The sequence below is a fragment of the Balearica regulorum genome, chromosome 8 (assembly GCF_011004875.1).
Source record: "Balearica regulorum gibbericeps isolate bBalReg1 chromosome 8, bBalReg1.pri, whole genome shotgun sequence".
Taxonomy (NCBI): domain Eukaryota; kingdom Metazoa; phylum Chordata; class Aves; order Gruiformes; family Gruidae; genus Balearica; species Balearica regulorum.
The window spans coordinates 2653248-2674910 of record NC_046191.1 but is presented as its reverse complement, the minus strand read 5'-3'; the positions used below and the strand labels follow the sequence as shown (position 1 = coordinate 2674910).

The 21663-nt window shown below is 42.5% G+C and overlaps 1 protein-coding gene across 11 annotated transcripts in view; it reads left to right on the top strand.

Moving 5' to 3' along the window:
• The first annotated feature begins 357 nt into the window (after positions 1 to 357).
• The window catches only part of RAVER2 (ribonucleoprotein, PTB binding 2), a 36194-nt gene continuing 14888 nt past the window's right edge, over positions 358 to 21663 (top strand). For 2 of the 11 annotated variants that reach the window (XM_075759193.1, XM_075759194.1), the window contains exons 1-6: positions 358 to 663; positions 11049 to 11115; positions 14909 to 15378; positions 19261 to 19452; positions 20359 to 20485; positions 21458 to 21543. In XM_075759193.1, coding sequence (XP_075615308.1) covers positions 490 to 663; positions 11049 to 11115; positions 14909 to 15378; positions 19261 to 19452; positions 20359 to 20485; positions 21458 to 21543 — 1116 coding nt within the window. In that variant the 5' untranslated portion in view covers positions 358 to 489. The remainder of the gene's footprint in view (positions 664 to 11048; positions 11116 to 14908; positions 15379 to 19260; positions 19453 to 20358; positions 20486 to 21457; positions 21544 to 21663) is intronic. The other 9 variants (XM_075759186.1, XM_075759184.1, XM_075759192.1 and 6 more) reach the window with 7 other exon arrangements.

Sequence of the window (21663 nt, the reverse complement as noted above, 5' to 3'; positions counted from 1 at the left end):
AACGGAGCCCCAAAGTCCTTCCCTAAAATCTGACTCGAGATGGGGTTCATTCACCCTCTAATCCCCGTTTATCCCCACGCAGGGCTCGCAGCCTGAGGCCGTTCCATGCACTATCGAGCTCCTCTCAAGGTTTCTCCGCTCCCCCCGCCTCGTCCTTCTCTCCTCACAGGAGCTTTGCGCCCCTTTCACCGCCTTTGCGCGGCACCGGGCCGAGGCGCCTCTTTCGGGGCTGGCGCGGAGGCCGAACCCGCTACCCCCTCACGACGCTCCACAGCGGAGGCTCCGCAGACTTCAGCCTCCCCCGGGAGGGACAGAGAGAGGGCGGCGGGCGCGGCCAGCCAGCGGGGCGGGCCGGGCCGAGGGCGGGGAGCGCGGCGGGGCCTGGCGTGGCTCCCCGCGCCCCACCGTACCGAGCCCCGCGGCTCCCCCGCCGCCCGCCCGCCCGCCCACCGCCGCGTCTCCCCCCCGTTCGCCCGGGCGCTCTGCAAGATGGCGGCAGCAGCCGAACGCGGCGCGGGGCTGCCCGCGGAGCCGCCACGGGGGGCTCGTCCGCCGCCGCTGGGTGCCGAGGAGGTGGCGAGGCGCCTGGCAAGTACTCGCCGGGAGCTAAGCAACAGGCGCAAGATCCTGCTGAGGAACCTGCCGGCCGAGAGCAGCAGCCAGGTACGGCCGCCGCTTCCCCTCAGCCGGCCGGCGGCGTGGCGCGCTGCTGCCGGCGCCTCAGGCGGGCCGTGCCCGGGGGCGGGGGGCCTGTCCCGGGGCGGGGGAGCGCTCGGAGTGGGGCTGGGTGCCACGGGGGAGCCGCTCCCCAGGGCCGACGCGAGGGAGGTGCGGGGCTGCCCGGCGGCCCGCGTTTGCCCTGGTTCCCGGGGAAGTTCGGGGGCTGCATGCAGCTTCCCTTCCTCCTCCCGCGGGTCCGCTCGGGCTTCTCCTCCCGACGCCTTCTTTGGCGGATGGCTTTGTTACCGCGGTGCCTGCGGAGAGCGGCTCCAGCTTGTCCTCCCCGCGGTAGGAACCGTCGCCCTTATCCGCGGGGGACAACGGCGGGCTGGCAGGGTACGGCTCCACGGCAGCTTCGTGCCGGTGCCCGCCGTTACCTGCCCTCCTGTGGAACCGGGGTCAGGCCCCATGGCGTGAGGGAGCAGCCCCCCGTCCCGGGGCAAACCCGGGGGGTACGACAGGCAGCAAGGTGTGCAAATCAGCAAGCTAATGAGCGTGTTAATTGCACTTGTGTGACTAGAAGGGAAACAACGGCGGGTGTGTGGCCCGTTAGCGGTCCTCACGGCATCCAGGGGGGTAGGGCGACTTTACTGGCCCGCAGCTCATCCAGGTTCTGTGCAAGAGCAAAGCTAAAAAACTACAAGCCTGGAGTTTTTTTCGGAGGTGAGCAGTGCGTAGGCAGTGAAAGTGGTTTTCTGCAAGCTGTTGGCGGTTTAGGAAAATTCCGTTCAAATTACTGCAGTCCGGAGGAGAAAATCGGTGAACTCTTAAAACTAATGCATGTGAGTCAGATTTTGAGGTGGTTTAGTTGCACAGTCACTTACCAGATCTCAAACAGCTACAAATAGTCAACTTGATGCACGAGTATAAAAAAAATGTAATTACAACTTGTGTTCTAAACCACTCCTTGTGTCTTTTGCCCTCTCCTTCTAAAGCACAGGCAATTTTACTACCTGCAGGTAAGCGCAGCACGTGAAGATGATCGTTTTCTCCATAACTCCGGTAGAAAGGGACTATTCATTTTAGAGAGAATCTTTCAGCGATTGGTGTAATTTGATCCAGAGTACGGAGTTTGCTTGCCACTGCCCTTCTTGATGTTTTGTTCTCACGTAGATGATGCCTTTTGATCTGTTTGGCCGTGCTGTAGTGTGATTGTACATAGTAAGGATTTTAGATATGACAGTTTTGGTATGATCCTACACGATGGTTTACACACAGAGCCTCACCTCTATTTATAGCAACCTAATGACCTAATAACATCTTGGAAAACCCTGCTAATCTTCATCGTCTCTTCAAGAAGTCATCATGCGTGACTGTGTTGACAGAGGGGGCTTACTGGCATATCACAAGATGCTTGCTGTGGATAGCCAGAACAGGATCACTTTGTCCAACACTGAATAATTGTGTTATGTGCTCCTGTTACATGCAAGAGCAGGTACTACTTCATGAAATCACATGTGGACTGGTTAAAAGTACATCTCGCCTATATGGAAGCCATCGGGTTTGGCGTTGCTTGGTCAGCTAAAGAATGCTACAGGGAAATATTAGTGTGATGGTCCAATTTGGCAGCCACAGAGTATTTTGTAAGTTTGCCGTTTTGTTTTGATGACATAAAAGTAGCACTTAGATGCCTTTTTCTCCATACATAAGGCTCTAACATTCACCTGTTAGTAGAACAGTATCACCATGTACAGATCTTGAAATACAGTTTCAAAAGATGTCATTTTAATCTTTAACATCGTTGAGCTATTGGTGTGGGTAGTCGTGCTATAGAGAGGAAGTTTCTGTCCTGGAGCAGTTTTGGAAAGGAGAAGTATGTTTGTGGTCAGACATGTTACATATACCTGTGTGTTTGCCTGCCATGCATTTCCAAAAATTACCATGAAACTTAACATTTTTTATTTAAAATTAAACACCCTTGGTAAACACTGTGCAAAGGTGTTTTGTCTGCTGTTTTCTTCTTGAAATGATTGGTTAGCCAAGTAAAATTAGATAAACTATTGCTAACCTGGCCAGTTTGTTCGCCATCAGAAAAGAGGTGAACATTGTTGAAATGCAACAAATTCTTCCAGAATAGGTTTTCATAAATGTCATCATTCATCTCTAATAATTGGGATGTTGGGTTTGCTGTCATTCGTTGTGAGTATGTGAAGAGTGAGGCCAAGATTTACCAAAATAGTTTTCAAGTGAGAAACAGCTCTTCTGCTGATATAGATTGGTGGAGACATTCAGTTTTGTCAGAAGGGTCATCATCTTCAAAATGAGAACAAAACTCCAGGGTTTTTTTTCGGGTAGAATTAGGTAACGAACATTTTCCTCTGCCTGTTGTAGCTACCTATTCACTTTTTTATTTATTATTGTTCTCGTAATCGTATATTACCTTTGGAGTTCCACCTGTGTTAAACTGAATTTTTAAAAAAAATTACTGTTAAGGCCACAGATGAAATGTACCTTAGCCATGAAGTTTCTAAACCAGAAACAGAGTACCACAGATTTGTAGCCTTAGAAACCAAACAAACAGATCTTTAAGTGTCAGAAGCATTCAGCACTTTAGGTGCTGGGTGGCTATTGTTAAAGGGCAAAGGTTGCCCACATTTGAAATCTTGGCAAGTAGGATTTCTCTCTAAATGCTTTTGGCAACATCTGTGTTCCTAAGGAAATCCAGAGCCTGTTTTCAGGAGGGAGGACAGCCTGAAGAAAACACTTTGCAGTCTGTCACACCAAGTAAGTCAGCATTCCCTTACGAGCTTTATTCATTGAGCGTCAGTATGAAACAAATCCAGAGGAGGAACAAATTAAGTCAAAATTATGTCAAGAAGATTATTTCTGCATTGGGCTTTGTAGCTCAATCTGCAAATACGTATTTGTAGATTTAGTATTTCTTCAAGCAATTCTCTTACTGCAGCCATGGAGAAAGGTATTTTTGTGACAGATCTGCGGTAAACATTTTTGTTAGTGCCTTCACTGTTCTTGAAGGCAAAGTCTCTGTTTACTGTTTAGTTGGCAAGTCAATCGATTTTGTAGTGACCTGTTGCACTGGAGTTTTCCAGACTTGCCAGTTATGGCCCCGTATTCATCCTCGTCTGATTCCTGCAGCACAGTACCTGAACTGTGCACATTACCAAACATGTGATGTGATAATGACCTAAAAATGGACATACGCTGTTTCTGTGACTCTCTGAATCTTGAGATGAAGCACCATAGATACCTGTACAGCTATATTTTTCTTACTTTTTAGATTACTGAACCTATAAAATTAGATAGAAATGGACTTGCTGCTGCTCTGATTCCTGTTAGTTGGGTCAGTGTTGTAAGACAGCTTACCATATCAACTCCTGTCTTAACTGATGTTATATGTTCCCTCCCTCCCTTAATCCGATGTTTTTCTATCATTGTAGCTATATGCGAACTATACGAAAAAATCTACTCAGTATTTTGTTCTGCTTAGTGGCCAAGATTGCCCCATTGGTGTCGGTCTACTTTTTGAAAAATGTCAGATAGTGGGTCTGTTAGCATTAATATCCTCTGATACAGTGTTGTGGTAAGGCCGATGTTTTTGTCAAGAATCTTTGCGAAGAGTCTTAAAGGTAACCTTGGTTGTAGTCATTCATTCGTTTTATTCTGCTCGGTGCTTGGCAATGAATTAGTAGTCTTGCTTGGACATCTCTTGCGATTGCCACGTTCTGTGTGCATCTCCCTGAACTATCATCTCTGATGAACTAACTAATCCATTTTGATAGCAAGGAACGCAGTCTCATACGATGTTGAAAGCGCAGTGTTCAAAGGCATGCATCACAAATGGAAGGTCCTTGGAACTATCATAAAACTGCTCTGAGTGCTCTGGGAGGCAGGAGGACTGCTGTGGGCAGAGGGAGGGGAGGAAGCTAACTTCTCTCCTTTGCTGGTGAAGAGTTGCCAAGAACTTCAGCATGACCAGAGTGAAGTGAAATTGTGCCTTACTAAGCGGGAAGTTTTATTTTACTGGAGTGTTGTATGGCAAGTCAGCTTCTCTTTGCTTTGGGGTTTGTAATTACCCAAATGAATTGGTTTTTCTTTCCCCAAGTCATTGTTTTTTCACTGTTAGTTGTTCCTTATTTATGACTGATTAACTTCCATAGGAGCAGTAGCTCATAAATGTGATGTAATCAGCAGTCTGGTACCCAGACATACCAGTTTAGATCCTGTGGAATTGCTGTTAGAAAGAAGACACCTTGGGCTATCTTTCTTGCTAATGATTACTGAGATTTGTAGCAAAATCTCCAGTCTTCACTGCTGAGATTAGCTGACCAACGAGGGCTGTCGACTTTTTGATTCCTCTCTTTGCAGCTAAGGAGTCAGTGCTGTGGACGATGCGCTTGCTTTCAACCAGCTTGCTTCTGTGCTTGATTATCTTTAAATGCTACCATATTACATTCACATTTCTGCTTTTCTCCTTTAACATCTGAGGCTATAAAATAAATCTTATAGAGGGGATGTTCTACTTTAATGTAGGACGTCAAGTAAAGTAGGGCTGATTAATTATTTTAATACCCTGTAGTTTTTCTTTGGCACGACAGAATCTAAAGAAAGATGAAACAGTTAGGTGTTGATAAGGAACTGGTACAGTCCACCCGGGATGGGGATTTATTTTGTGTTTTGGGACCTGACGTACCCATCCAGATTTTTTCACTGGTGTCTGTTCCTGATCAAAAGACCGATCAGTACTTAACATGATTCTGTTTCTGGTGGGGTTGTTGGTATATTTTTTTCTTTCTTTCTCCCTGGCTTAGCCACAATTTTTCTTTGTTCCTTTTTGATCGAAAGCTTTTAATGAACTGTGATGATTTGAGGAAGTACTCTCTCTCAATTTGTTGTACGCCAGACGTTTAAGTAGAAGGGGCCTTTGTGTTTTAGTTAGTCCTCCGTCACAATGACTGAACATGAAAGGCATACTTACTGGATAGTGAGTAGCTCTGATGCCTTAGGATGTAGTGCTTTTTGATTTTCTTTATTGCTTTTCTTTTGCTTTGTGTTCTTGCTCTCTCATGTTACCTCTTCTGTGTCTTCTTCATCTTTCATTTAGCTTGCATATCACCCAGTATACCCAGGATGATGAAATTAATTTCCAGTCCCATAGTGTTCCTCTTATCAACACACTACTATGTCTCTGGAAGATCACGGAAATATGTTTTTCATTCCATGTCCACCATAAGTTTGTTGAGAAACTATTGTTCTTCCGTCTTAACATTTTCTTATGTTACTTCACTAAAGATCTTTGGGGGTATGATCTTACAGAAGTGAGAGTCGATTCTCAAAGAAAAAGTTTCACCCCAAAGGCAGTTTATAGCCTAGAATTACAGGCTTGATTTTATTTCAGGTTTCATAGTTTGTGACTGTTTGTGGAAATGAAGAGGAAATGTGCTGAGCAAAAGCTTTATGGCACACCTCAGAGCTCCGTGTTCCTGGATGCCTGGGCGGTAGACATCTGTTACACCTCCTAGACTCGATCCTACAGCCATTGCTCATCTAAGAACTTTCTTTAATGCAACATTGAAAAAGCTTGAAAAGTTGTCAAAGAAGAGAATATACCATTTGGTGTGGTAGAAGAGAACATACTATATGGTATGGTGAGCCCAATCTTTGTCTGAAATTTTGCTTGTTAGGAGCAGGGGAGGATTTATCTGGCAATCGATGCCCACTTGGTGTAAATCTGAGGACTTCCTACCTCTGTGGTCATGAGTAGACAGGAGATGTTTAAAATTACACTTTGCATCAGTCCTTGTGCTTTGTTATCTATCCCTTTTGTTGGTGCTATGGACTCCGCTTCTTACTCTCCAACAGATGATTATTCTAAACCGTCTTGATGTTCTCCTGCTTACTACCTTTTTGTTTTTTCTTTTATTTTTTTTCACAGCAGACTTTTTTTTTTTTTTTAATACATCTGCAGTGAAATCTATGTGTCATGTCATGGACTCAAAGATTTAGTGGTCTAAAATTTTAAATAAATGAACACCCCATTATATCATTTGTAAATGTAAGGCTTTTTCCTGAGAAGTCCTCCTCTTTCCTGCTCTGCCTGCAGAAATGAAAACAAAGTCTTTTTTAGTTATGAAATGATTTAAAACTTCTTAGTTAGCCAAACATGTTATTTAGTTCAACTACTTAAAACATAATTGATTCCTGTTTCAAGAATATGCATGTGAAGTTTAGGCCTTCAGCTACTTACTGAGAGCCAAGTTATAGACCAGGCTTGTACAGTGTTTATATTGGAAACACCACTAAAGCTTACTGTAGAAATCTGGCCAGGAACCATTATAATTGTTAAATATTTTTGTTGCCAGAATAACACAATTCAGTATTACATCAAGAGAGAGAAAAATACTTTGGTTCAGGCTGCCGTAGGCTTTATCTACATGGTATATTGTTCCAGGTGATGACTGGGTATTTCTTGCGTGTTTCTCTTCTTACACTATGAGATCCTGGGTATGAAAAGCTGATTTTATTAGAAATACAGCTTTACTAATTTGATATATAGGGCAAATGGACCTGTTAATGACTCCCTTTCTTGTTTGCATTTAAAACAATGCAGGTAATAAAGCATAAAGACAGATCCTCTTTAAGGCAGGCATTCTTTCCGTGTTAGAGATGCAAGTTTCAAATTGATAGTATGTAGTAAAAACTCATGTTGCTGGTTTTTCTACCCAAGACAAGACAGGACAGGCCCAGAACTGAAGTATTTCAAGACCGCATTTCTTATAGTAGTAAATAATAGAATTTTGAATGTATATTCAGTATATTTACTAGTGGTTTCTCTTAAACTCCCTTTAATATATTTGGGTTTGCTTTTTCTGCTAATTTTAAAGTATGAACTGATTTTTTTCTAGTTAGGATTTTCATTTTTACTGATGATTAAATTAACTAGTTTTCAAAGTCTGCTTTTAAGAACTTTGAAAGTTTAAGGGGCTGCATAGTAGCTAAGCATTATTGGTTACATTTCTGTTCCAAGATGTTTAGTTAGAGCTGCTGGCACAGCCCACATGTTTATGCAACTGCTGTTACTCCGAGCAAGCTCTCTCCTTCGTTTCTCTCCTCTGCTCCCTTTCTGCAGTGCGTATCATCCTTGCTTTGACCAGGGACACATCCTCTGGGAGCTGCCTTGCTCAGGTACAACACACCTCCGTGCCCAAGAGTTGGTGCTGAGTCTTATGTCTGGTTCAGGAGCCAAATACAAGTCCATCCTGGGAGAGCAATGATTAAGGGCCAAGATAGGCACCACTATAAACAGTGTTTGTGTTCGAAACTTCATGGGATCCTTGACTGCTGTATGTCTGCCAGATAGCTTTAGAGCTGCTTACAATTTTTGTTGTCAAAATGCTGTAATCTAGCATGACGTTCACTGCGTGACGCTCATGGCAGCTGTAGACCTTCTGCATGTTAGTGGGTGTGCCATTTGGTTTAGACTTAATCCAACACAGTTAAGTGATGATTATAGTGGTTATTGTCAGGCACTTTTTTTAGACTAGTAGATTCATTCATTTATAAAAGAGGAAAATGTCCTTTACGAGAAGCAGTTTTTGTGGAAGAAATACTAATAGTGGCCAGGCTTGGTCACAGGTGGTTTGTATGTGGATATCATGAGCATGGGCAGAGTGATGGCAGATGGTGGAAGTCACTGCTCGCATGTGGTACCGCCACTGGGTTATTACTACTGCTTTGCTAAACCTCGCGTGCTAAATGGTGAGTGCTTGCATCACCTTTCTCGCGTGGCTGCCCAGCAGAAGGCAATGCCATGGTAAGGCAGACCTGGGGAGGGCCAAAGGTTTTTCTGCTGCAGAGCGTGAGTGGGGGCTGACGGCCTCTCTGTGGGGGTGTGCAGTGGTGGTGGTAGGTGCTGACACGGGGAGAGGGCTGGTGTAGCTGGGCCGGGGGGTGCAGAGGCTGGGCTCCCTGGGTGCATGAGGTTGGGAGGCTGCTGCGAGGTCGGGAACGGGGAACGAACTGCAGCTGTTTGTTTCTGCAGTGCTCAGGGAAACAGCCCTCTGCTTACATTCCTTGCAAGTTAATAGAGTTGCGCCAGAGAATATACCTGACTTGGATGACCCGTTTCTCCTCTCGGTGTAAACACTCCTTTCTGGCCCTAATACTGGGTAACTGCTTACACCACTATGTTCAGTGCTGTTGGTGCAGGGTGTTTGGTGGTGCATGGCTGAACCTGGTTAGGAACAGCGGGTAAAGTGTTCTTGTTGCATTCCCTGGCAGTTCTACTCTGAGCTGTTGGGAATACAAACTGTTAACAACATTAAAATGGTAGTAGTGCTTGTTCTTTTCTAACAGACCTAAGTGTTGTGAGATGTTGAAAGTAAAGTTTAGAGAATTGCCCAAGTGCAAAAGCCAGCTTAGTAATTCTGAAAGTATTATGAAGAATCTTAGTCTAATGTACACAGATACTTACATATCTGTCTAATTTGAAGGAGTATACATTTGCTTACGAGTTGGCATGGTGTGTTTTATTTTTCTGAATTGTCACAAACGGTCTTTATGTGAAAAGTACTTTCACTGAAATACTACACGATCCCAGTTCCACAGGTAAAGGTCTCAGCCCTGCCGTGGGGCTGTGAGAGCACAAGAACAAGCACCTTCCTGATAGAGCCCGTTGCACAAACCTGGCACCATTTGCAACAACCTGTGGAAATCGGTGTTAAAATCTTTACAAAAATTCCTTTGCTTAAATTATGTTTTTGTTTTAAATCTTCCTTAATGTTCGCATCATTTTTTTACATGAGACCTCATGATTATCCTCTGAAGATATGTTCACTTTAGGCTATTTTCCCGCTCAATTAAAGTTTCAGTTACTGGAAAACGTGGAATCATATGATTCACAGATGACCTTCAAAAGAGTGTCCAGAGCTCTTTGAAATAATACTTCCTGCTACTTAATCATGATGTAAAACTTTCAGTGTTATTCTCATAAAATACTATGGGGAAATAGAAAAGGTAAATACGTCCCCCTTTTTCTAAGTGGGACAGAAATCACTTCTTCAGAGTTTTCAGTGCCACGGTACAGCTGAGCTGTACACAACTGTGCAAAAAGTGTCTTCTCAGTCTCTCATGACTGAGAATGAGCTACCATCTAATCCTCGTTGAGAGATGTCCACAGGCAAATCACCTACCTGACTTGAATCTTTGAATTGGGCCTGGCGTATTTTGCTTATCACATCTGATTAGATGATGGCTGGTAGCCTGAGAAACACTGCCATATTTTATTAATGTAGTATTTGACAGCTGTTGACTAGTGAAACTAGAGATTGGTGTTCACTTGACTGAGAGATACGCACCTGATACCGGTCATGGAGAACCCAATTAACCTCTAGGCTATATATATTGAATTAGCAAACTGGCAAAAAGACTGGGCTACTGGACATTGTATGCATTAAACTTTCAGACAAAGTTGGTTGATTATTTTGCCTACTCAAATGGTCTTTCGCTATCGTGTATGGGACTTATCCAAGTAAAAGAATATGTATATCCATGTTACTACTCATAGTTTCTTCTTGAGGATAGTTAATGTTCATCTCTGCATTCTCACCACTGAACTGATAATAGTTTGTGGTTTTTTTGTGCGGCACATGCATACACCTTGCTCTTGTTGAGGAATAGCTCTAGCAAACTGGTACACACCTCTTACGCTTGCTCCTGCCCCACCCCTCATACACCCGTTTTCTCTCCATTAATTAGCGGGAGCAAATAATGCTCTTGGGATTGATTCTTCATTGAGCATCTGTGCAGTACTTGTCAGAGGATACTTTCCAGGGGGTGTTCTGGGCAAAATTATCTGCTGGTTGAAAGAATATTCATTATTAAAAGAGCGAAAATCTGTAAAAGTGAACTTGAGCAGTTACAGGAAACTAAAGCAACTGTTGCATTTTATGACGGCGTTGCCTGCCCTCAGTAAACTGCATGATGTGACATTGCCAGTATTTCTTGTCTGTGTGGTATTTTAACTATGCTAGCTGTACTTTGGAGAAATTGTGGGGATTTTGCTATTTAACGAACTGTGATGTCAGACAACAGAACACCCTGTTGTGCTTATGTGACTTGATATAATGAAAAGTAAATTAATGAGAGCAAGTAAGCTCATTTTTTATATGAGATAAAAACATTGCTGCAGTATTATAACCATCTCTTAAAAAATATTTGATGGTGTTTCTATGGTGAGGTTTTCTGTTTATTGGGAAAGTTTTTCTAGTTTGTGTTTTTTGGTGGTTCTTTTTTTTTTAAGATGAATTTTTGCACTTTTTTGGTCTGGTGAATTATTTGCCTTTTATGTTACTTGTGCTTTTCTCTTTCAGGAAATCCATGACTTATTTAAAGATTATGAAATCAAGTATTGTTATGTGGACAGAAATAAAAGAACAGGTAAGAACTTAAACTCCTGTGTCATATGTTTCAATTCTGTGATAAAACTAGTGAGGAATATCACCTGCTATGTATGAAGTCATCAATTTATCTGCCATCACGTAACTTGATTGTCCCTCAGTGCCTTTTTTGGCTGCATAGTTTGTCACCTTCTACTGAAGCCAGTGGGGAACTGGAAACTTTACTGATGTCAGTCAAAAGTAGATTGGTCCACTGTGGTATCTCTTGGGCATATTCCCTTAGTGAGTGTCTCTTTGGGACAAAGCTAAGCTCAACCCTCTGATTTCCTCTGAAAAACTAGTCCTGAGACTTCTCTTAGTACAAACCACATGTGCCGATGACATGATCAGCGGAAAACATAGCTAGCTCAAGATGCATTTCTGTCAGGTAATATAAGCCAGAAGCAATTTCTTAAAGGAATACTTCAAGTCTTTGCAGAAAAGGTTGTCCTGAATTAAATCCTGAATTATTTAAGTCTGATTCTCGATTTACAAATTAATTCGCTAAATAGGGGATTCACAGATTTTTAGGATGTTTCTGTCCTTCCAAATCACCGTACGTTCCATAGCCTAGGCTATCTCCTTAGTCAACCTTGGTTTCGAGGTCAAAATCTTAATGCGATAGCTGGATTTCGTGAGGAAAATGGTGTTTCTTGACACCTGCCAATAAATACCAAAACTTGGTGTTTCATTTATATTGGAGATTTTATTTGATATAGGGGTTTTTGCAAAGGTCCTGTGTTGACGGCTGTGTGTTCCTTCAAGCTCATTGCGGACATGGTATACTGGTGGTGGGTGGTGGGTACTCCCATTGTCCAAAGCTGCGGACACCATTCAGCTGCTTATGGAACGCAGATATAGTGCAGATATGGCAGGTTATGTGGCTCTCTTTGCTAATGTTGCGGTGCTCCCATTATCCATGGCTGCGTTGCAGCTGCGAGGTGGCCGTGGGACCTGGATATGGTAGAGATATGATGGGTGGTGCAGCTGCCTTTTGCCCACGGCGGTGGACACCTTCATCTGTGTGTAGGATGAGGAGGGGGTAGAGATACGGTGCGTTTTGCAGAGGTTCCCTGTCGACGGCTGCGTGTTCCTTGAAGCTGCTTGTGGAAGATGGCGTGGTAGAGTGGTGGTGGGTGTTGGGTGGTCCCTTTGTCCAGGAATGTGGGTAGGTGTGGGCTGTGAGGTGCGTGTGGGACCTGGATGGGGTACAGCTCTGGTGGGTGATGGGGCTCTTCTTTGCCCATGACTTTGGGCATGTTCTGGCTGTCTGTAGGATACTGGCGGGGTAGAGATCAGGTGGGTGCTGCAGCACTGCAGTAGTCCGTGCCTGTGGCCCCCTTTCCGTCTGCCTGGAAGATGATGATGGTGTTGAGAGAAGGTGGTTGTTGCGGTTCCCCCGTTGTCCTGGTTGCGGGCACCTTTTAGGTTGCCGTGGGACCTGGGCGGTGTAGGGATATGTTGGGTGGCGCAGCTGCCTTTTGACCATGGGGCTGTTCTGTACCTTGTCTATGTGTGTAGGATGAGGAGGGGGTAGAGATACGGTGCGTTTTGCAGAGGTTCCCTGTCGACGGCTGCGTGTTCCTTGAAGCTGCTTGTGGAGGATGGCGTGGTAGAGTGGTGGTGGGTCTTGAGTGTTTCCGTTATCCATAGTCTTGAAACCTTCTTTCTTTAGGATTTTCACGGGCTTCCGGGACGTCGCATGTTTTGGTTCTTCTGTTGTCCGTAGATGCGGGTGCCGTTGAGCTTCCTTGTGGCCTTTTATGTTTTCCATACATTTTGGGGTTTTGACTTTCCCTTTTCCCACAGCTGCGGTCAGCTACTGTATGGGTGTGGCATTGTAACGTGCTATAGATATGCCTGGCATTACTGCACTCCCTTTTTTCGTGGCTGTGGGTAGCTTCTGGGTCTGTGTTGGATTGCACAGTATGGTGGTTGTGGTGGAGCCTCTAGTTCTTTGCTTGCCCTTCTCATCATCTGGCAGTGTTGGCTCGTGCAGCCCTTTTTATGTCTTTCTCTGGCCAACTATGTCTGTTACCTCGCGGTGACTTTGACCACCTCAAGTGGTCTGTGATTGTGACATGGCCGTGACATCAGCAATGGTAGTGCCAGGGTCCTGTTCAGGGCCTAGTCCTTGGTTTCGCAATTGAGAGTTTTGTGGAGGTCCCTGTTCCCGTGGCTTTGGGATGCCTCTTGCAAAAGCAGGACAGGGTAGAGGTAAGGACTGTCTTTTCTGTCCTGTAAAGCACTGACAGGTCTCCAGCTGAGTGACGAGGTAAGAGAGGACAGCAGCTGTGGTCTGGCTGCGTGTCTTTTGAAGAGAGTCTGGCTGTAATTCTCAGAAGAAACAATACAAGTGAACTCACCCTCTATCGCTGTTGGCAGCCCCAGTCCCCTCTCCTTCCCCTCCGTAGCTGCTCCTCTCTGCCCTCGCTCACCTGCCTTATCTGCCAGTCTGGGCTGGTGCAGCCCTTTCTGTACTGTCTGGGACTAACATGTCAGCAACCCCTTTGTGACATGGACCACCACAAGCAGTCTGCTGATAGTGACGTAGCCATGACATCACCAGAGCTGGTGCCTGGAGTTGTGCTGCATCCATGCAATACCACTCTTCCAGTAGTCAAATGAGGAGACACTATTAAATAAACAATAAAATGAAATAAAAACCAAGAATTGGTAGTGCTGGAGAAGTAAATGAAGTAGCTCTATCATCAATGTAAAGAAGAGCAGATCGGCAAAGATTGAATGAGTATTAAAGGCAGCATCTCCTACCCACTGCCCTGTTTTAAATATTTGCGTGGTACTTGCTGCTGAGATTTGTGTATTTGAAGGCTATTCTGGAAGAAAGATGCTTGTTGAGTTTTCTGAAGGTGATCTTTCACACCTTTGGCATTGAAATCATGTTCCAATGCCCAGCCCTGCACCCATGAGTGTCTGGCAATGTTAAGGGTGTCTCCGTGTGACGAGCAAGACTCGCGTCTTTCTCTGAAATGAACCAAACTTTCAGCCCAGGACTGCCCTGTGCTGTGCACTTCAGTTGCTTACTGGAAGAAAAGACGTGAATTAGCTTCCATCTGCTTGGTTCACTGCAGACTTTTAGATCTTTAATTCACAGGGTATGAGGCAACAAGTGCCAGCTGAATCACAGATGTTTCCCTCTGAACATCAGGAAACACTTTTTCACTGTGAAGATCACCGAGAACTGTTACAGGTTGCCCAGAAAGGTTGTAGAGTCTCCATCCTTGGAGATATTAAGAACCTATCTGGACATGGTCCTGTGCAACCAGCTCTGGGTGGCCCTGCTTGAGCAAAGGGTTTGACAAGATGACCTCCAGAGGTCCCTGCCAGCCTCATCCTGTCTGCAGTTCTGTGATTGTGTGAAATGCTTTATATACTGAAGACCTAAAAAAAATCCAGCAACCCCGAAGTGAGATTTTAAAGAAGTTCAGTAGAATCAGTGATGTGTTGCCTTCGGTATAAAATGTAATTGCTTTTTGTTTCCCAAATGTAAAATGTTGGTGTGTTACAGGTAGTGAGGTTGTGTGTATCTGTGTTTCTATAGTCACTCTTTGAGTTAATTACTCGTGACATCCAGTTGATAATGTCAAATTTTAAAATACCTATTACAGTGTATCTCTCTAGCTATTGCATCTTCAGGGTAAAATCCCAAACTCTTATTTTTCCTGTGACTTATACTGGTGGGTTTTGGGGGGAGGGAGAGGTATAGTAATTAGCTCTGTAGCTGGAGGAGAAGCTGTGATGAAGGTGATGTAACTTGTTTTGGTCTCTTACAGCGTTTGTTACTCTGTTAAATGGAGAGCAGGCTCAAGATGCAATTCGGAATTTTCACCAACATTCTCTGCGGGGAAAAGAAATATCTGTGCAACTCCAACCAACAGATGCTTTGCTGTGCATTACTAATTTGCCCATTTCATTTACATTAGAAGAGTTTGAAGAACTTGTGCGTGCGTATGGCAACGTTGAGAGGTGTTTTTTGGTCTATAACGAAGTTACTGGCCATTCAAAGGGCTATGGCTTCGTGGAATATATGAAGAAGGACTCTGCTGCAAAGGCGAGACTGGAACTTCTGGGGAAACAGTTAGAGGAGAGCATTCTCTTTGCACAGTGGATGGATGTGAACCAGCTGACGACAAATCTTATTCACTCCAAGTGCCTTTGTGTAGATAAATTTCAAAAAGACTACGTTGATTCAAAAGAACTGATCCAAGCTTTCTCACTAAAGTATAAACCTGTTTTCTGCCAGGTATGTTGAATTTGTATCTTTTGGAAGATCATGGTCATGATTTAAGTAGCTCTGTATTTGCATCTTCACTGCTTGCTTTCTTATCCTTTTATTTTTCATTTAAGTAGTGACTGGGTATGCATCTGCATTGCACTGTATGATGTGGTACAGATGCTTTATTGGTGTGAGCTTGCAGTGATTGATCGATGTCATCTGGGAATTCTGCAGGAGAGCACTCCTGTGAAGCATCAATAAAATGTTTATAAGACATTCCCTCCTCATTTTTTATTGAAAATCATTTTAGAGGGCTTTTAAAGTAAACAGTGACGGTTTTATTGCTCAGTAAGCAAAGCCGGGGTGTATGAATACCACAAGTGCAACAGTTTAGATGATGGAGAATACATATGTATGTATATAATTAATGTATTTAAGAAACCTCCAATGTGTTTTTTCTCTTACTGAGGAAGATGTAGGCTTGGGATCTCATAGTTGCTGGGCTTGCCAGTGGTAGAAGTGGTACATCTTTTGGAAAGCTTGCAGGTACAGAAGAGGTTTCCTTCTCATCTTTGTGACTTCTGAGATACTAGAACGCAAATAAAATGTTGCTCGTAGAAGTGGTGCAGACCAGTGTACCATAAACAGGCAGTCAAAAGAAAGCTTTCTGTGTAGTCATGCAGTTGGGTATGATTTCAGTTGTTTTGTTTTGGTTTTTTCCTTTAAGTATTTGGGAAGGCTGCCCAGGGATTAGCTTCAGGGATAAGTAACCAGAGATTTTCAGCATCTAAGATGGGCAGGTCCATCAGGCTGTCTAGTCTGACCACCTGCAGGCCATCACATTTTCCCTAGTGCTGTTTTCGAGCCCCAGTAATTTGTAGTTGGCTGAAGCACATCCTTAATTTGCTTGATCCAAATACACCAGGAGATGCCTAAATTGGAAGTAACTCTTTCCAGTAACAGCCCATCTCTTGTTATTTTGCACTTGTGTCTGTTTTCTCAGTTGAACGTATCTGGCTTCAGTTTCACCTCACTAATGACTAGATTGAGGAGCCTTTGCTTCCCACTGTTTTCTTCCTCTAAGAACGGATTAAATGCTGTAATCAAGTCACTTGCTCAATCTTTGTTTAATTAGCTAAACAGATTGATCTTTTAAGTGTCTTTTCCTTCAGGGCTTTTTTCCAGCTGTCACATAATCCAGAGGCTGTTATCAGCTCCCCCAACAATTTTTCAACATTCTTTTAAAATTCTGAAGTTCAAAGAATAACAGGCTGATTTGATAAAGATGGTTTTCACTAACAGTATTCCACTGTGCAGTTAGAGGCACTTAAAAATTGACTTTTGCCTTCTTTCTTAAATCATAGTGATCCATGGGTCACCCCTGGCATAGGTGAGGAGGGTCTATTTGTGTATGCATTAGATCAGTAAATAGCACTAAATCTATGTTTCTATAAAATACAGGAATTAAACAGTATGCTTTTGAATTAGGAGATAGGCAGCCAGTCAAAAATATATCCAAGAAAATATTCTTGGCACGTTCTCATATTACCTATCACTTGTATAAACATACTGTGTGATAGACTAATAGGTAGATTGTAGAAGTATGGTAACAGAAGAAAAACAGGTTTACTTATGATAACTCGTGATTTATTCTCAGTCACATTTTCACGGGGCATCCAACAGGTACTGACTGGTAAGGGAGGCTCTGCCTTGAGGGGTGGGGGGCAGCAGAGGTGCTGGTTGGAGATGTAATGGGGGAACGATGGAGGTGAACACCATGGGCTAATGGGAGAAGCAACCCTCCAGAGAGGGAAGATATGAGGGTGGAGGTAGGTAAACAAGTAGTTCAAATTTTAGATGGAAAAAGGGAAGACAGTGGATGAATTCTCATCAAAATAGTGCTAATTAATTATGGTTTCATGAGTGAGATGACCTGAAAATTAAGTACAAAGAAAAAGAGAAGTAGGAAAACCCAAGAAAGTGTGGAAAATGCGGGGGGGGGGGGGGGGTGGGTGATATGATGGACATAAGTGGAAAACTAGGAGAGGACAGGGTAGCAGAAACCTGGAGGGGGAGTGATTTTCAATAAGGAACAACTAGGAGAAGTGCCTCATCTGGAAAACTTCCTCTGGAAGAATGAATACGTTTCAGAACAGCAATTAAAATGTTCATTTGCACTCTTCTTATTTTATGTCTTCGTGACTACAGTCTCTCTCTTCCTTCCATTTCTTAGTTCTTGGCCAATTCAACCTTCACACCACTCCTGTGTTCAGATTGTCCCTCCAGTAGGGTCACGTTGGCCATTTTGCCCATCTCCTGGTATGGCTTCTTTAACATAGCTGTCTTGTGCTGCTTTCGTGGCTTAGTTCTGCTGGTAACTCTCATGCAGTATTTCATCATGTAAATTCACCTAAAATCCTTAGTTGAACTCATGAAATAAACGCTGGTTTATTTAATTTTATTCCAAAGTTACTGTTTTCTGAAATCAATTTGACTTCTCCTGTATTGACAAAAGAAATGTTCTGTCAGGAAGAGCTGAAGCCAGATACTTAAACATGGGTCTTAGAAAAATGACATTTCCTAGGACTTACAGGAACACATTTTGTCCTTTGCTTCAACAAAATGGACCAGAAAACGTCATTCCTTTCTTGTGTCAACTTTAAATTGTCACTAGGAGGTCTCCACTGTTCTCTAGACAGGAACAGAGGACTTTTCTTCAGTACCTGCTTACTTGGGAAGGTTAAAAATTCCTGATCAGTTTGCAAGAATACTTTAATTTTTAAAATTAAAGGAGTAATTTAATTAGTAAAGGAGTTTTTAACTGTGCATGAAACTACAGAAACTACGATATGTTCCATAGCTGCAAACCATTCTTTTCACAAGTTCTTCAGGTCTTTACCAGTGCAGCTAAACTGATGTCAAAATAAAATGTAATGCTTCTGTGCATAGACACACACACATATATACATAGCATATGCATATCTGTATGTGCATTTATATATCAAAATATGTGTCTTCTGCAGAGGCCAGTCTTTAACAATGACATTAAAGATCTGACCACCCTCTTTTTCTTCTAAATCTTTGAGATTTATATTTCAATTGTTAGTGTAAGTTTGTGGGACCTAGTAGTTGGGAATAGGTTGTTTTTATCCAGAGAAATCTAGAGGAGATTTCCTCTCTTCCACATCAGAGCTAGTATCAGTATATCATTTCTGTTCATTTTGGGACCGGAGATTTTTGCCTAAGCTTCATTCCCTCCCATCTCACCCCTTTTTTTGTTTGATTTAAATCTGCTCATTCTGCTATAAAACTCTGCAAACAAAGGATGGAGCATTGTTTGACACATAAGCCTGTTTCCAGTCTGCTTGATTGATCAGTCTGGCATCTTCTCTTGGCATTAAATACAACCACAGACTTCATATTCTCCTAAAAGGCAGTATGTATCAGTGGAATTTGCATTGTTACATGTTTCAGCAACTATCATGTAGTCTGATGAATGGCATTTTTATTCTTGTAGGCTTAAAAACTAAATGATAATGAGTTTATAATTCTTACCCTACCAAAAAAAAAAGTTACTGTAGCATGCAGCTGTATTTGCAATTTCCTTCTCGCTCCTTCTTTATTCTGAAAATACATGTTAAATATGTTTCATAGCTCATGTTCTCCATGAGATTAGATTGAAGGCAGTAAATCAAGTAGATAGAGCATGCATGCCAAATATAATACAAAGCTATGATACTCAATTTATATCTAGCACATTTGAGAAAGAAACATAGTGATTTGGGTAGACATTAACATAGAATGTCAACTGTTTGCAAAGTATTTTGCAAGGTATAGGTGAAAATATTGCAAGGCAGTTCCTGAGATTATGCATTTTATTCAGTGTATTGTGAAATGTTGTTCTTTCAGTTTGCTCAGGATGAAGATAGTTGTATCGGTAACTTTGCGGTGGTTGAGTATGAAACTGCGGAGCAGGCTGAGAAAGTACAAGAAGTCACCGATGGCATGACTATCAAAGGAAGGAGAGTCCAGGTGTCATACTGTGCTCCAGGAGCGCCGGGCAGAAGCACATTAGCAGCACTTATAGCAGCGCAAAGGATGGTAAGATATTTGCAAATCCGTTTTCGGAATGAGTTTGATAGACCTTGAGTGGCCTGAGTTGGGTCAGAGGGATTCAGCTGCTTTGCATTAGGAAAATGAGCAAAGGTTTTGGAAGCATTAGCCTTTTTTTTGATCTAGTCAGCCCAATTCAGTCTCCTTCCTAGGAAAAGCATGGTCGTGGTCTGCAAGGAGGAAGGGTAAAATATGGCCATAAGATATCATAAAGTTATATAGCTCTGCGATTTTAGTAAATTTAATTTTCTGTATGAGAAATTGTTCCAGTTCAAAACAGAAGTAACTGTAAGTGGAGTCATTTGACAAGCTAAAACTTGGTTTAAAACGGGCAAGAAATTGTTAATTTTAAGATAAATTTCAAGGTAGGAGAAATAGTTTAATTTTATGCTTGATATAGAAGAAAGCTTTTTACACCCACATGTCTTATCAAATTATTTCCTAGAAAATTGGATGTGATAAGTGTTACATGAAGCTGTCTTAAAGGTAGAAGCGGAACAGTCTCATTACTTCAGCTAGCTGTAGCCCACATCTTTATAAAAGAGATGAGTGGTACTATTATAAGATAGTATGTGGCGTTCATGTTAACACTGCCTTTCATATTCTCCTTTATTGCTAACACTGTCTTGGTTTAAGGGGAAAAAAAAAAAGGAAAAAAATTTTCCTGTGTCTCAGGAAAAATGATATGCTTGGAGTTTTGGGAGAATAGATTGTTAGGTGTTTCATTTGATGGAGAAGGAGCATGGAAAGGAGCGGGAAACAGGGAAGGACACATTGGGATTATTTTCTGTGTAAAATGAAATACGTACCTTCCCATCACACAAGTTTGAGGGATTTGAATGTATTCTTTGTTTTCTCCTGATTCTAACATTTTTGTATCTCTCTTAATTGGAGATGAGGAACAATAGGAAAGGCTTGCTTCCAGAGCCAAATCCGGTGCAGATTATGAAAAGTTTTAATAATCCAGCAATGCTGCAAATGCTACTGCAGCCCCAGTTGCGTGGACATGCTGTTAAACCTGGTAAGTTGTTTTAAAACAGAGTTAAAAAAAGAAACCCTGTCCTTGGTGATAGAAGGCTTTCAGCAAAGGAGAGAGGCAGGAATACTGTTTTAAAATGCGTGCAGACACTGTTTCAGTGTGTTCATGTAGACATTTTCACATTTTATGAAAGCAAAAGCAAGAGGTGGATTGCTACACTATTGTGTTTGGGTAAAATTTAGTGTTACCTAAAAAAAGTCCTCATATTAACTCTGTGGTCTCCAAATGGTTATATTAGAAATGGGTTTAAAATGAAATGTCTTTTGCAGGCATCATTAAAATGGCAAGTTTAAATCTGATTCTAGATCTGAATTTTGCAGCCTGAGTCTTTCTCCTATTGATTCCAAAGTAAATTGTTACTCACTTGGACGCTACCATAGTTGTACACAGCATTTCATAACAGCATGAGCCAAAAACATTTCTCTGTCTTCTCATTAGGATGGATGTGAATAAACATATAAAACCCAATCTTATCACGTTTTAAATGGTGAAAGTATTAGGAATGGGAATGAGAACAGATAATTTGTAGAGTCAAGTGGGGGACAGCTAAGAGTTTGTGACATAATCTACTGACAGAAGATACACAGAAATTGTGTGTGAAGTGACCACTTCAGTCAAGATACACTTCAGCTAATGCTGACGTTTCAAAGTGCTTTCGATAATGCTGACGTTTCAAAGCGCTTTTGATAATGCTGTGGGCTTGCAATCAACTGCAGGCATTTCTGCGTCTTCGAGTGAAACCCTCAGCTTTAGGGAACGCCTTGAGAGTACATCTGGTCTCTCAGATGCTGTTAATTGCAGATCAAAGCTGGGTGTATTGAAAGGTTTCGTTATAGTGACCTTTAGTACACTGGAAAGTTTCATGGAAACCAAATCTAAAAAATATAGAATAACTCTTATTAAAGTTTTTTACTTGCCTATAAAACACTGCAACTTTTTCTTGTGTTTCTAAAGCAGTTCTTGGAGCATCTGCAGGTTTACCTCACCTTATGAATTCAGCAGTTGGCCCACCTTTTTTACAGTTGAATAAAGTTCATCAGGTATGTGACAGAATAACTTTTGTCAAAATAGGTATTTGTGGAGATCTTAGCATGAAAAATATTCTCAAAGTTTTAAGAAATTACAACTAAAATCAAGTGTTCTTGTTAAAGCTATCTAAG